A 16,781-nucleotide genomic window follows, 5' to 3' on the forward strand; every position below is an offset into this window, starting at 1 on the left:
CAACATTAACACAGTAGCAAGTATACCAACTTTCAGGTAGATTACCCAAGTTTGAATCCTGATACGAATACTCACTTAGCTATGAGACTCAAGTCCTAGAGCATGTCATTAGCTTCTGTGCCTCAGTTTCCTCATTCAAAAATCAGGAGAGAAATCTATCCCCCAAATTTTATGAAACTGAGTTGAATTTGTAAAGATACTTAAAAACATAACCCGTGAAGATGAGTAAGTCCGGCTCTCAGTACGGTCACCCAAGATTACATGCAGCTGCCAGTGGGGACCCTGGGATAGAACCCTGCCAATGGCCTTACTGCCACACTACAGCATTAGGTATATGATTAACATTGATTATACAAGGGCCTTCAATGTGAACCACACGAAATGCTTGGTAATAAACATTATTTTTTCCCTTACTTTCTGAAAATCACACCTTTTAAAAAGACTTTTGAGAGAAATATAAACTAAAGCCTTCAATTTCTAAATCTGAATGGCAGAAGAAACAATCTTCATTGAAAATTCTTTTCACTTTACGCAGTAGAGAACTACTGTGAATCTGGAGCTATTTTCACCTGTTTTTGTCTACTTTGGTCTAGTTTCAGGTCAGACATTAGCTGGGATCTTGGGAAAGTCAGTTGATTTTTTTGGACTTGTTTCCATAACCATGGGTTAGGTTCAGAATGTCCTAATATTGAGCTGGTTTTAACGTTTCCCTCAAAGGCAAAGCTGACAGATTAAGGGGTAAGTTGGGCAAGAGTTAAAATAACAAATCCTCCAAATATGGGAGAAAAGAAACTAATTCTACTTATCTGCCATGGTAAACAAGTAGAAGCACCCACAGCTGGCAACAGTGGCACAGAAATGAATTTGGTCTGATTTCAAACTATAGTTCTGCCATTTAAGACACATAACTCTGGACAAATAATTTCATTTTTTTCTGATCAGATGTCCTATTGGTCAAAGGGAAATTTATTTGGCAGGGCAGCTGAGAGGATTAAATATGAAGGTACATGACCCTGCACCAGAATGATTTCAATCAATGCAGATTCCCTGTAACTAAAACAAAACGGCCAGACCATTTATGGCCATGCTCAAGGTGCTATAAACTGACGATGGTTCAGTCTCCAGCTTCTCCCCTTGACTATTTATTATTACTTACTCCCTTTAAGCATCAGGTGTGAGGCTTTTGTAAGTAAATGTGGCTAAGCAGTAAGTGGCAAGTCTGCTGTGAACTGGACTTCATGATGGTCTGGACTCATCTTCAGGTACTACAGGTTTCTTAAGCACCTGTTGAATGGATCAAAAACATTATTGTGGCAGGTTGTTTATATTGATACTTAACTGTGATGGCCTCAAAACTCAACAGCAATGTATATGATATTCATACATGGTTAACTGTCCTCTTGCAAAGCTGGTAAAACACAAATTATACAAGGGAAGATGATACATGGCAGAATAAAACAGACAACATAATTGCCTTAATCACTGTAAAGTAGATGTCTTCCTAAACCGTAAGAATGAGGAGTTTAAGTGTTAGGCTTGTATGTATCAGACGACACCTATCTATAATCAGTACAAATAAAACCTGGCTCATATTAGTAGCTTAACAAAAATTATCGCATTTGTTTTCAAGGCAAACCATTCAATATCACCATAATCCAAGTCTATGCCCCGACCAGTTATGCTGAAGAAGCTGAAGTAGAATGGTTCTATGAAGCCCTACAAGACCTTCTAGAACTAATGCCCAAAAAAGATGTCCTTTCCATTATGGGGGACTAGAATGCAAAAGTGGGAAGTCAAGAAATACCTGGAGGAACAGGCAAATTTGCCCTTGGAGTACAGAATGAAGCAAAGCAAAGGCTAATAAAGAGTTTTGACCAGAGAACGCACTGGTCATAGCAAACACCCTCTTTCAGCAACACAAGAGAAGACTCTACGCATGGACATCACCAGATGGTCAATACCGAAATCAGACTGATTATATTGTTTGCAGCCAAAGATGGAGCTCTACACAGTCAGCAAAAACAAGACCGGGAGCCGACTGTGGCTCAGATCATGAACTCCTGATTGCCAAATTCAGACTTAAATTGAAGAAAGTAGGGGAAACCACTAGACCATTCAGGTATGACCTAAATCAAATCCCTTACAATTATAGAGTGGAAGTAAGAAATAGAGTCAAGGGATTAGATCTGACAAGAGTACCTGAAGAACTATGGACAGAGGTTCGTGACATTGTATAGGAGGCAGTTATCAAGACCATTCCCAAGAAAAAGAAATGCAAAAAGGCAAAATGGGCTGTCTGAGGAGGCCTTACAAATAGCTATGAAAAGAAGAGAAGCCAAAAGGCAAAAGAAAAGGAAAGATAGACCCATTTGAATGCAGAGTTCCAAAGAATAGCAAGGAGAGATAAGAAAGCCTTCCTCAGTGATCAGTGCAAATAGAGGAAAATAATAGAATGGGAAAGACTGGAGATCTCTGCAAGAAAATTTGAGATACCAGGAGAATTTTTCATGCAAAGATGAGCACAATGAAGGACAGAAATGGTATGGACCTAACTGAAGCAGAAGATATTAAGAAGAGGTGGCAAGAATACACAGAACTATACAAAAAACATCTTCACGACCCAGATAATCACAGTGGTGTGATCACTCACCTAGAGCCAGACATCCTGGAATGTGAAGTCAAGTAGGCCTTAGGAAGCATCACTACGAACAAAGCTAGTGGAGGTGATGCAATTCTTGTTGAGCTATTTCAAATCCTAAAAGATGATGCTGTGAAAGTGTTGCACTCAATATGTCAGCAAATGTGGAAAACTCAGCAGTGGCCACAGGACTGGAAAAGGTCAGTTTTCATTCCAATCCCAAAGAAAGGCAATGCCAAAGAATGCTCAAACTACCGCACAATTGCACTCATCTCACACGCTAGTAAAGTAATGCTCAAAATTCTCCAAGTCAGGCTTCAACAGTATGTGAACTGTGAACTTCCAGTTGTTCAACTGGATTTAGAAAAGGCAGAGGAATCAGTGATTAAATTGTCAACATCTGTTGGATCATCAAAAAAGGAAGAGAGTTCCAGGAAAATGTCTAATTCTGCTTTTGACTATGCCAAAGACTTTGTGTGGATCACCACAACTGCGGAAAATTCTGAAAGATATAGGAATACCAGACCACCTGACCTGCCTCTTGAGAAATCTGTATGCAGGTCAAGAAGCAACACAACTGGACATGGAATAGACTGGTTCCAAATCTGGAAATGAGCACATCAAGGCTGTACTTTGTCACCCTGTTTATTTAACTTATATGCATAGTACATCATGAGAAATGCTGGGCGGGATGAAGCACAAGCTGGAATCAAGATTGCCAGAAATATCAATAACCTCAGATATGCAGATGACACCCTTATGGCAGAAAGCAAAGAACTAAAGAACCTCTTGATGAAAATGAAAGAGGAGAGTGAAAAAGTTGACTTAAAGCTGAACATTCAGAAAACTAAGATCATGGCATCCAGTCCCATCACTTCATGGCAGATAGATGGGGAAACAGTAGAAACAGTGACAGACTTTATTTTGGGGGGCTCCAAAACTACTGCAGATGGTGGCTGCACACGTGAAATTAAAAGACGCTCGCTCCTTAGAAGAAAAGGTATGACCAACCTAGACAGCATATTAAAAAGCCAAGACATTACTTTGGTCTGTCTAGTTAAAGCTATGGTTCTCCCAGTAGTCATGTATGGATGTGAGAGCTGGACTATAAAGAAAGCTGAGCGCCAAAGAATTGATATTTTTGAACTGTGGTGTTGGAGAAGATTCTTGAGGGTCCCTTAGACTGCAAGATCCAACCAATCCATCCTAAAAGAAATCAGTCCTGGGTGTTCATTGGAAGGACTGATGTTGAAGCTGAAACTCAGTATTTTGGCTATCTGACGCGAAGAGCTGACTCATTCGAAAAGACCCTAATGTTGGGGAAGATTGAAGGCAGGAGAAGGGGACGACAGAGGATGAGATGGTTGGATGGCATCACTGACTCTATGGACAGGAGTCTGAGTAAACTCCGGGAGTTGGTGATGGACAGGGAAGCCTTGTGTGCTTGCAGTCCATGGGGTTGCAAAGAGTTGGACATGACTGTGCTACTGAACTGATCACATTCGTGCTTAAAATAGGCCCTAAAATATTTTTGAAAGGTTTCCTTAATGCCATTAAAAACAAAACAAAACAAATCAATCTATTTAAGTGACTAGAGTTCTGATCTTCTCAAATTGTTTTACTCTTATTAGAATTTTTACACTTTACATGGGCTTCCCTACTTTTTATGGTTTTTAAAAAACTAACATTCTCTATTCATAAACTGGTAGACATGAATGTAGTCTACCAATCCCATCCCAAAAAAGTACTGTTCTTTCCCAATCTAAGCTCTAATAATCACAGCTGAATGTTGGAAGAGAATCCCTAATGCTTCGATTCTGGATAATCAGCATTAATATGTAATCCCCCCTTTATTATTTCCAGTTATTAAAACCTAAATGACATTTTAAAGGGAAAACTGTCAATTAAAAAGTTCTAACTACTGGGGAATACACTGGCAGTCCAGTGATTAGGACTCTGAGCTTCCACTGCACCAGGTGCAGATGTGAACCCTGGTCAGGGAACTAAGATTCCTGCATGCCACACAGCGTGGCCAAATAGATAAATAAAAAGAAAAATTCTAACTACAAAATAGATGTAACATTTACATTTTCTGAACTATCTCAGAAAGTAATTATAAAAGTTAAGAAAGCTCAAATGTGGCTTCAAACCCTTCCTCTACCCCAACTGAGTTCTCTGCAGTATTCTATAAATATTCTCTACACATCTGGAGGTAATACCATTGCCTGGGCCTACTCTTAAAGATGTTCACTTCTTCTGCAGCAAGGAGATAATCTGGGACTAAGCAGCTCTTTAAGAAGGAAGGTACTTTCATAACTCACTTAAGTAGTGGAGTGATTACTTTATTTAGTACTTACAACTTGGTTAGGACTGATAACTGTCCTATTCAATTCTGTCTTTTCATTTTCCCTCAGAAAACAAATAAAGGGTAAATGAAACCTTGTTTCATAGTCACAGATTATTTCCTGACTTTAAATTCTCAGGCCAATACACAAGACAGGCTAGTATAATAGCCATGGTGATACTATAAAACCAGAATTATTTGGAATTCATCAACGGTATAACTGTTTACAAAGAGAATCATTTGAAAACTAAATGTATTCTTAAGCTTTTAACATTCTGCTGGAATATCCACTGAAGCATAATTCTAACACCAGCCAAGGCACTCACAATCACTTAATTTTAACTTGTCTAGTTTTAAAATGCCCACTTTATTTTACAATTTACTAATATCCTGTACATCTAAGGAAGAGAGTGAGTGTCCACAAAACAGATCTGAGGTAAAACACCAACTCAGAAGAAATGCAATCCAGCTTTACACAGGTCCAGGCTCCCCGAGACAAGTGATCACAACACAGAAAACTGGGCAGCACCACTCCATTTCACAGAAGCAAGAAGGGAAGCAGCAACAAACTTCAAAAGGCAGTACACTCATCTGTCCCTTAAATGTGAATAAGCAAGTGTTACAAAGCCAGAGTAAATGGTTTATAAAATGTACTTTTATTTTATGTTACTCTGCTGTTACATAGGGCATAACATTTTCACAAGGCTTTTTTGGGACTACAGTCAATGATTAGCAACATACAATAGTGGTCCAACTCTCTAAATAACAATCACTAGACAAACTGGACACCCTCTCACATGTGCACAAATCTGCATGGAAAAGTACTAATGTTTTAGACTGGACTGTGTGCTTTTTTTCCCCCTTTCTAGTGTATTAAGAAATGACATGCACTTTAATTTGCCAAAAGCAATGGTTGTATTCTGGCAGCAACATGCTACTTCTATTACATAGTAAAGTGAATACCAGAACTACAAAGGCAGGAGGTGTGAGTGAGTTTTTATTGGGAAGGGAAGTTGTCAACTTAAACAGCAGCAAATGAAGAGTGAAGAAGGAAACTCCCTGTTGTCACAGATACACAAGACCTCCATCACATATGATACAGGAGGCATTTAAATCTGTGATCCCCCAGCCCCAAAATGCAGAATGCTCTTCCATTCAATCTAATACTTCTGGATTCCTACTAAAAAGGAATACATTAAGAGGATGGAAAAGTTGCTTACTGAAAGGAAATCTCTGAAGAAGAGTAAGGGAGGGAATGTAGAAATTAAGAAGTTATGTAGAACACTCTTTAAATTGTAATTAGCTACATTTTCATATCTTCACAGTAATACAAAACACAGTCACTTGCAGAACTGGTTCAGATTACTTAAATACCAGATACATTTTTAGTCTTCTATGTTAAGTGTTTGGAAGTTACTTATGTTTGTATGAAATGAAGCTATTAATACTTTTCTACAGCAGTAACTGCACACCAGGAAGGCTAAGACAAACACAAATCAAGGAATGGAGTTTTCCCAAAGCTGCAGTGTGAAAAGACTATAAACAGTTGATTCCATACACATGAATGGGTTTCTTTGCTATAGGAAATCCAAATGGAGTAAGGAATGGAGATGAGTAAAAAGGTTTCAAGGGGAAGAAAGGTGACACCCTGTATGCACTCAGTTTTCTGCCCCTTCTGCCGCATCACATTCTTCTCCTGCACTGTCTGATGTCCATAACTGGAAAGGAAAAAAAAAAAAAAATCACATTAAGTTACTATTTCTAGATGACTTCAGGTCCAATTATAAAAATGTATTTGTGAGAGCAGTAAATAATTCAAATAGAGACTATGACTAAGATTGGAAGTTGTATTTCTCAAAACCCCAAATATCATCAACTATTCCCAAAGTGTATTCTAGGAGACCTTTCACTGTATATTTGCAAAGTGATATACTGAAAACATTTTTAAAGCTTACTGTAGTATCAGTCAAAAAGAAGGTAACTAACATCCTTAGAATTTAATGCTCTTTCAATTCCTGACAGCTCAATGCTATTCTTAAAAAGCATTACTGAAATATAATTTATGAGAGTAATAAGGCCAAAAAATTTTTCTAGCAGAAGAAAAAGCATCAAAACTGTGGCAAGGGGAGGGGCCACAGGAGAACTACATTTATATTAAAAGGTGAATTCCTTCTTCCACATTTTGTCTAAGATGTTGAAATACCAAATTTTCTTGAACCTACAGAAGTTAAGTAAAACTCAACCTGTACTTTTTTCTCCATCAGTTTTTCCTTGATGCCCTTTCTATACAAGAGGTAGGGTGAAAAACTAAAGAAAAAAAAACAAATTAAAACAAACTCGATATTAACATAATTTATCAACATCTTCATACCAGTGTAACAATAATGTTAATATTATGAGTCCCTAAAATCTTGGTGCATTTTCTCAGGAAGGTCTTGATAAAATGCCTATTCAACTGCCTACAAAATCTGCCTACGAAAGAGTTATCCTATACAAAATACTAATGTGTATTTAACATTTCTGTGTAATTTTTATACATCTGTTTTCTAAGACTAGGTGTAGTTCTATTATAGCTTCCCCGGAAGACAGAGAGCCTGAATAGATATCGACACTTTTGTCCCTAAACAGGAAATGCAAATGAGAAGAAGGGGACGCTCACTGTGAGGTTGTCTCTCAGCAGCTGCATGATGAGGGTGCTGTCTTTGTACGAGTCTTCATTCAGTGTGTCGAGTTCTGCAATAGCCTCATCAAAAGCCTGACAAATATCAATATCCATGATGAACAATACTCAACATCAACACAAACTGATACTCTACGATCACAGACCATTTTTATGTAATATATGAATAGCCACCTTACTTTCTGTTATCCATTAAAAACAAAACTCAAATCACTTTCTCAGATTCTCAACTAAGAATTTTTGATGACTTGAAATTTATAAAGATATATGTACTTAGTTACACAAGCATTTCTCAGTTCTTTCATAGGACAGAGAGCACAGTAGCTATGCCCAATATATTTCTTACAAATAACAACTAGTATTTATTTGCCAAAATCCCTCTGAATGCATCCATTTTAAAACACTTTGAGGAGTACACAGATTCTAGTAATCACACCTGGTAGGCATTACTTTCTGACCCTCTACATTTCTTTCATACTTTTTTGGTTATTCTGACCAATATGCTCTTTAGACAGATCTTACTGCATACAACCAAAGCTGGGAGAGTATAGTAGTGGTAGGTCTCATGATGGTAAGAAAAGGGAGGAGATAACCAAATAAATGTAGGAGAAATCATACCTGGCTATCCAAGTAAAACGCCTAGAAATTAACAGGCTTGCTATCTCGAATAACTTAAGGAAGGTATTTCTGGATGCACGTCTTACCGTTTTAGCCAGTGTGCAGGCCAGTTCAGGGTTATTGAGGATCTCATAGTAGAACACAGAAAAGTTAAGAGCCAGCCCCAGCCGGATGGGGTGTGTGGGTTGCATCTCTTTCTTGCTTATATCGAAAGCCTCTTGGTAAGCTCCTTGGGAATTATCTATCGTTTCTATGAAGGGAAAAAAACACAAAATAAAAAAGCATGGTACTGAAAATATCCCATCTAGTATACAGTCACACCATTTACACACGCTACTAGGTTGGTAGAACCAGTCTTCGCTCTGCAGCATTCTTTTGAAACCACGGTAGTAAATCCAAAACATTATCTTGTACCAGGTTATTAAAAAACACTAGTTTATAAGGCTGCTTGCCTATACTCAGCTTAGTTTAAAACAACATCAACACAACAACAACAAAAGAGCCTCTATTTTTGTGCCTTATCTGTAAAAACAATACTGATCCTTGGTTTCAAGATATATTAATGTGAAAAGCAATATAGAAGTGCCAGTATATAATCACAATCTGATCTGAATTTGATGACTGGCTTAATAAAAATGTCACCTTCCTGAAAAAAAAGTTCAGGAAATACTACCAACATTAATAAGATGATGTCATATCTTGAAAAGGTTAGCTTTTCTGAATGAGGCCGCCATGCCCATTACAAGCTCTAAAAAGCCTGACCTAACAGAAATTAAGTTATCCCTTTAGAGCCCGAATATGTGCTTTATTTTCTCCTCTGAAATGGCACATTTACTGATCTAAACATAGCTAGTATAGCCCTCACACTGAACTAAGGAGCTTGCTCTCTGGCACACAAGGAGGTGCGCGCAATGAGAGCACTGAGGTGTCTCAGTTTCCAGACTGTAAATACAGACTATTTACAAGTCCCAGACTGCTGGAGTGTTCTACGTTTAGGACCAGAGAATCCCAATAAACCAGCAAGCGTTAGAACAGTTAACGCTGAGGCTATGGCCCAGTCTTCAAAGATATCCCTTGATGAGCTGACATTTATAAATGCTCAGTCTGTGCAAACACCTGTCACATCCCAGTTTGCTTATCTTTGTGGCAACAGAAATTATACATTGGTGAACACAACAGTTTAAGTGTACAGACTCTGTTACAGCAAAGTACAAAAGTTTTCTCTTCCTATCTTCAATTACACTGATAAAGGGGATAGTAAAACTCACATTTACTTAGTAACTCTGCAGAAAAAAGAAGAGGCCGTAACTACCATTTTCAGGGGCATGCCCTTTTCGGATGGGGTAAAATTAGGAATAAAATAAACTAATTGAAAAAAAAATGAGTTATGTGATACTTGTACCTAAAACTTCCTTGATAAATTTAGCAGCAGGCACATACATAACATACTATAGTATACTCAACTACCAATACTCCAAAGACTGAGTTCACTACTAATAAATTCACTTCGCCTTTTTTAACAGTCAAGTTAGGAAATTTGGTTCCTCTTTTCCCCATATCTCTGCTTTCTGTGATAAATTATATACCAGCACTAATACTCTCATCTCATTTCTCCTCTGTATCTGGTTATGTGTAATTAGTCAATGTTATGAGCCCTCAAAACAGGTAGTAGAGTTAATAAATTAATGTGTCAAGCAGAAGAAGTAAAACATCCTGGTTTTATAGTATGTATGTAATTTTTAGTTATCTTAAGATACAAGATGCTGAAGACCACATGACATAACAATCACCCAAAGCACATGTAAAGAACTCTGGGGCTAAAAATATGGTGAACAAAATTCTAAAGCCTGAAAGATTACGTTTGTTTTTAATAATATCTTATCAGATTATAATCAGAGTTTATGAATTTTTCATAAAGAGCACATAATGTAAATTCATGACTGTATTTTCATTTTTGAGAACACAAGATAACATTACAAACTTATTCTCCCTTCCTTTTATATTTTAGCTTTACCCATAAACCGAATACACTTACGTTTCCGATCATCTCCACAAGCAACTTCAGCAAGGTACCGGAAGTAATCTCCCTTCATTTTCAGATAGAAGACCTTACTCTCTGGATTAGTTGCATTGGCTATTAAATACTTATCCAACAATTCCTGAAAGAAATAAGTTACAACATTAGGCACTAGTAAAAACAACTGCCACAGTAATTCACACCATACCACCCAGGACTGGAAGCATGGCTAGAAAGCAGGGGTCAGGTGGTTGTCATTAGTTGAATGCTTTGGGATCACAAGAAGTCCTAACGGTAAAGCTAGATTACATCAAACACTAATTAGAAAGAGCCTGTCTGTCTACTCATCCATTCATTTAAGCAAGCATTTCCTGATACTTGGGCTTCCCTTGTGGCTCAGCTGATAAAGAATCTGCCTGTAATGAGGGAGACCTGGGTTCGATCCCTGGGTTGGGAAGATCCCCTGGAGAAAGGAAAGGCTACCCACTCCAGTATTCTGGTCTGGAGAATTACAGTCCATGGGACTGCAAAGAGTTGGACACGACTGAGCGACTTTCACTTTCACAATACTTGTTGGGTGCTAGGCACTCTACTTGACCAGAGGGGAAATAAAGTCCCTACCCTCAAGAGTCCACAGTCTAATAAAAAAAGAAGTGAGTACACCATTAACAGTGCAGCTCTTTAAGAGGCCATGGAAGCACAGAGGGAATGTCTCGCTCTATTGCAGATGGTCATTGTTAAGACAGGCTTCCCTGGAGACCGAGTGTCTGACTTGTCAAGAAGTTACAGAGGGAATGCAGCAGTTAGAAAACAAGGATGTGCAATCATTTTCGAGAGAGGAAATAAAATGTCTAAGACATCGAGTATGAAGAAGACTACAGTCCCAGAAAAAGTAAGTTGTTATGGCCTAGAGCAGGGCTACTCAGTGTCCTCTGCAGACTAGAGGCTCATCCAAAAAGGGGAGGAGTACAGGGGTCGAGAGGAAGAGCTCTAGAAACATTTCGAGCAATACAAGAGTCATGTCCCTCATGTGAAACTATTTTTTTAAGTTGGGTTAATATTTAAGTATGTTTTTTTTCCCCCTCATTTTGTATCAAGAAATGTCCGCTTGATCCAATGAGCCAGCGCCTCTCAAACTGAGGTATTTGTACAAGGTGCCCCTAGGAGTATTAAAAAGTCACAAAAAACAAACATGATAGATACCTTCTTGGACTATCAATTTTACTTGATGTTAAGTAATTTTAAAATCTTTCTGTAATAAAAAATATTATAGAGAATAAAATTATTTTAGAAATTTTAAAAGAGTAACACACTCATAGATTTGTTTTGGGAGTAAAATCAACAAATAGACACTGAAGAAGTGAAAAATCGCTTAGAAAATACACCTTTAACTCAAGAACTTTCTTGTTTATCTGAATAAAAAGCACCTAAACAAAATGCACTGATTATATGCATGTTATCTTAAAGGAAATAAAAACATTTTAAACCTTTAATGAAAAATATGTTTAGGTTAAAAAAATAAATTTTAAAAGAGTCTGAAACTCAAGGCAAGTTAAATTTAGGATTACAGTTAAATTACCTAATGAAGCCCCAGAACCATATACATTATAAAAGTGGCAACTATCAAAAGTGTGGTTTACATCTGGAAAGCTGCTGGGCCAAGGCCGAAGCAACAGAAGGGCCACACCCAAACACTAAAGTCAACTGAAACTAAATGTTGCTTCTTAATTGAAGGCTCATGTTATGAGTTTTTTGTTGCTGGACATCACTAATACAATTTTAATAGTACTGAAACAAACTTGAGGAAAAACTCATTCCCAGAATTGTACAAAATCTTACTACTGGAACTTATCCCTAGAATGCCATTTTTATATATCATGGATGACTTTTAACTTTAAAACTACATCTATGGAACACTGGAAATTAGGGGGTTTTTTTTGACAGGGGTGCAATGGTAAGACAGCCACAAAAAAGTTCTCTAAGTTTCTAAATCTCAAACTGACTCAGTCATCCCTAATTTTTTAAAAAAAGTAAACCAAAAGTAGATTCTGAGAAGCAGTATCAAACAACGCCAACACAGTATTTCTACTGTGGGAACCACCACTGCTGCTTGCATCTGAACTAAGGAACTACAATGTAAAATGAAGCGCCTCTCACTTTTCTTTTTCTCCAAGTGAGATTCCACAGAGGATCTCCAAAACAGTGCCAGCTCTGGAAAAAACAGTACTTACAATCAGAAAAAGAAAAAAAGAAAGCTACTAGGAACATTTAAGACCTAGATCCCTGTGACTAAGTATGGCAGAAATGTGGGAGCAGGAGCTCAGAAAAGCCTGACTGAATGAGGACGTGGGGAGATGAGAGAGAAACATGATTCTAGCTCTCATCACCCCTCCACTTGAGCCAATGTGGGAATGCTCATGAGGACTGTCTTACTGACACACTGGCCTTCCAAGGATTCAGAAAGCTGCTAAACAGCTACTGCATTAGTGGTTACACAGCCACTTATTAAGCAAACTGTACACTCTTCCCTTCTAAAATGATTAACTTTGATCACTAGTTTGCATATAGCCATTACGTACGATTTACAGTGTTGGCTTTTATTAAGTGACTTGTGCATTACTTCCATCCTGGAGTTCAGCCAGGTCATGGTTCTTTGTCAGATGCCACTAGCTCTCTGTGAAGGAAACAACAGGTACAGAATAACTCTGTCTTTCCATGTGCTGTCAGCAGTAGCCATGCAGTTTTTAGCCCAATTAAAAGACACTGGATTCTGCTTCATGTCTTACCAAAATGATCATGGCTGTATCAGGTATTATGCATACCAGTTAGTCATGATTAATACCACATAAAGGCTAAAAATACTTATGGTATATAGCACAGGTATACATTTTTTTGTAAAAAAAAAAAAAAAAATTATAAAAAAGACTCAATACAGGTTAGACAGTAAAAACGAAAATGACAAGTGGCTCCCTGGAATGAGAAAATCTTCCTAGATAAGGTCATTGGTAAAAAATCAGTAGAGAGGAAGTGAATCAATTTTTAACATTAATGTATTTAAAAGTCCCTTCCACTAACTTGTTTCTGTCAATAAAACAGGCGATCCCCTTTGTAACTCTTCAACCAGCAAATTTTATGATCCTGGGAGGCTTGGAGAGCTAAATCGGGGTTCCCTACAGGGCTGAGTGTCACTTGACCAAGAGGCAGAACCAAGAAGTACATGCCTTTTTGAAAGACATGTGACTAAGTCAGTGCACTTACTACCCAAAATTACAGGATGTACTAGAAACAGAACATTCTAGACCAGACCAAAGAAACTCAAATACGAGCAAAAGTCAGAGGAAATAATTTAAGCCATTATTATACAAGTCGTTTCAGGAGACACTGACAGACCTTAGAATAAGCTTAATCTCGGAAAAATAGGATGGAAATAACAATAAAGACGATTAAACTGTCAAGAAATAAGTAATGCAAATTTAGTACAGTAACTAATTCCTCAACCCCATATCTTAGAGAAAAGGTTAGGAATAACGAAACTCCAATACTAATTCTATCTCTAAGAGTGAATTATTTTTACATACCATCACTTCAATTAACTTTTCCAAAGTACTTCATTAGGCTGCAGTGGTTAATAGTCTGTGGCATCAACAAATATTTTTATCTTAAATTTACTTATAAGTGATTTGTTTTATAGACAAAACAAAACATATTCCTCACTATATAGTTTATACTTTATATATCAAACTGATTTTTTAAGTAAGCAAATAACCAATTAAGAATCTTAAAATACAAACGAAATAATTGACAGTAAATAAAAAAATGTTCTAAGCAGTTTCAATTTCCTATCAGCTTACTGAAATTCATTAAATAAAAACACTACTAATATGTTCAATTTCTAACTTCAGGGTATATATACTAGTCACTATATTTTTATCAGCACATTATCACAAAAGATTATTCATTCAACAAATATTTAAGTGTTCAATATGTTAAACTGTGTTTAACAGTTTAACACAGTATGTTAAACTGTGTCAAGCTGTAACTTAACCACTCCTCAATGTGTTATTTATATAGAGAGAACCATTATGATAAATTTTACAAATGAATAAAATCACCAAGGAATCAAGAAACTTACATAAAGCCGTATAATTAATTAGATGGCACCAGAATCTGAAAATAAAGCTAGCATTCTAAGCACCACCCTATAAACAATGGAGCATATCTAACAGAGATAAGGCTTTGGCCTTAAGTTATTCAATTAGTAAATTAGCAAACGAAAGAATTAATATAGAGCAACATAACTGTTCAACAAATGGAACATTTATCTAAGCTACTTATCTAAACATTTATCTAAAGCTATTTTTTTATAACATCCCAACTTCAAGAATTATATACAGTATAAAGAACCACTGACAAGTAGGAAGAATTAAGTCTCTAGAAAAAACTCTATTAGGTTTAACTCCAAGAGACCAAAATCAAAGCAAAATTCAATACTCAAGAAGGAAGTCATATTTTATCCAGGAAATTCTATTGGATTTTATAAACAGGCAGAGCGCATAGAGGAAGAGGACATTTCCAAGGCACAGGGCCCATGTCATAGGAAAAGGCACGACTGTACAGATAGGTAGAAAGTCACTTGAAGATGGTAAAATCTTCTTAAAACAAACAGTAGAAAAAATTGCCCAAGATACCAAAAGTACATTTTAAAAAGGAATCAAATTTCACAATATTCATCATAAATTACAACTGAACCTCAGTGGAATGAATGCTGAACCAAAAATCTGGTTTTCCATCTAGAACAAGTTCCTTAATTTCTTCTACAAAATAACAGAAGTATTTTCTAGTTTTAATAATCTATGCTAATTCTAAGGTACTAAATCAAAGGAGCAACCTGTTAAGTAGAGCAACTTTCAGATAAAAATGTTTCCTTAATATTTTTCATTCACAAAATTCTGTAAATACGATATGTTAAACATTTAGCACATTGCCTACCACACAGTAAGATTCATTATTTGTTAAATGAACATTAACCGTGACATGGCAACATGGTAATGAAATCAATGCAAAGCAAAAAAAAGTCACACACAGTACAGGGCTTAAAATGGCATGGGACTTTTCCTGAATTATTTTTGTAATTCTCTATTTTTATCAAAGTAATAATGTACAATCGTTAATTAACCAGCATTCTAAATTTTTTTAAAAAGTCCCTGTTTAACTCCTTCAGCAAATTCATGTTTGTGAAAAATCATGATTTCATACTAATATATCCAGAATTCCAATTCAACCTCACAGGATTCTTCTTCCTTTACTTGGATCTTCATACAAAGTAAGACTCTGGTTTCCATTAAAATAATACGTAATACATGTCATCACCTGAAACTCAAAAGTGAAAAATAAACTCTCTCCCTTCCCTGGATCCTGAGACAGCCAGTTATTCCCCTCCCAAGGCAACCACCACCATCATTTTCTTATACGTTCTTCCAAATATTTTATACATTTTAAAATCCACATACATTCCCATTCTCATGTTGGTCTACTATGTACATTGTTCTATACCTTGCCTTTTCCATATAATAATTCCTCTGAGATCATTCCCTACTCACATGTTTATAACTCTCACTCTATAATATATAATAACACTGAAAAGCACTGTGTATGCCTACCATATGGGCATATCATAATTATTTAGTCTACTCTGATGAACAATTAAGTTGATTCCCATCTGGTGATATTTCCAACAATGTACCAAATGTACACTTGATCCTTGGAAGAAAGATGTTGAAGTGTCCTTCCTCAGGCAATTATAATTTACATCCCCACTAGCAATGTGTGAGTGTTCCAATTTCTCAGCATCCTTCTGAACCCAGGGTATTATCAAACATTTTTTATCTTTTCCAATCTAATAAGGAAAAAAATCTTACTATAGTTTTATTTACAGTTTTCTTTAAACAGTATGTTTAAATCCTTTGCCATTTTCCCAATGAGTTTTTTCCCTTACTGTTATGTAGAGATATATGTTAATAAAAAGTCTGTTTTTCAGATGTATCTCATATAACTTCATGTATTCCAAGATTCTATCTAGCAATAAATTATATTAAATCAGACATAATATTACCAACATTTCTGACCCATAAGTTAATGACTGTTTGATTCTAACACAAACAAAATGTACAAGCAGAAGACTTAACTGAAATACAAGTCTGAATGTGTTTAGGTTCTGCCCACCTGACCAGATGAAATGATAACACATATTAAATGTGAACTGAATACTAGCATATCAGATTAAAAGATACACACACACCCCTCTCATTCACTCCTGTATGAAGTATTTAATAAATTTATAACTCATCACCTTAAATAGACAGGTAGAAACGTAACTTTCTGGTTGGGCAATACAGTGAGACCAAGCACTTTCCCTTCTAAAAATAATCAAAATGCTGAAAATAAATAGATAAAATAGAAGAAAAAATTATAGCAAAGTTCCAAA

The 16,781-nt window shown here is 36.5% G+C and overlaps 1 protein-coding gene across 1 annotated transcript in view; it reads right to left on the reverse strand.

Annotated features, from left to right (window-relative positions):
* Positions 1-5,661: 5,661 nt before the first annotated feature.
* The window catches only part of YWHAQ (tyrosine 3-monooxygenase/tryptophan 5-monooxygenase activation protein theta), a 31,118-nt gene continuing 19,998 nt past the window's right edge, over positions 5,662-16,781 (reverse strand). Inside the window, exons 3-6 of the mRNA XM_068969829.1 lie at positions 10,316-10,439; positions 8,367-8,530; positions 7,642-7,737; positions 5,662-6,700 (exon numbers count right to left, since the gene is read on the reverse strand). Coding sequence (XP_068825930.1) covers positions 6,641-6,700; positions 7,642-7,737; positions 8,367-8,530; positions 10,316-10,439 — 444 coding nt within the window. The 3' untranslated portion in view covers positions 5,662-6,640. The remainder of the gene's footprint in view (positions 6,701-7,641; positions 7,738-8,366; positions 8,531-10,315; positions 10,440-16,781) is intronic.

This window comes from Capricornis sumatraensis, chromosome 1 (assembly GCF_032405125.1).
Source record: "Capricornis sumatraensis isolate serow.1 chromosome 1, serow.2, whole genome shotgun sequence".
NCBI lineage: Eukaryota > Metazoa > Chordata > Mammalia > Artiodactyla > Bovidae > Capricornis > Capricornis sumatraensis.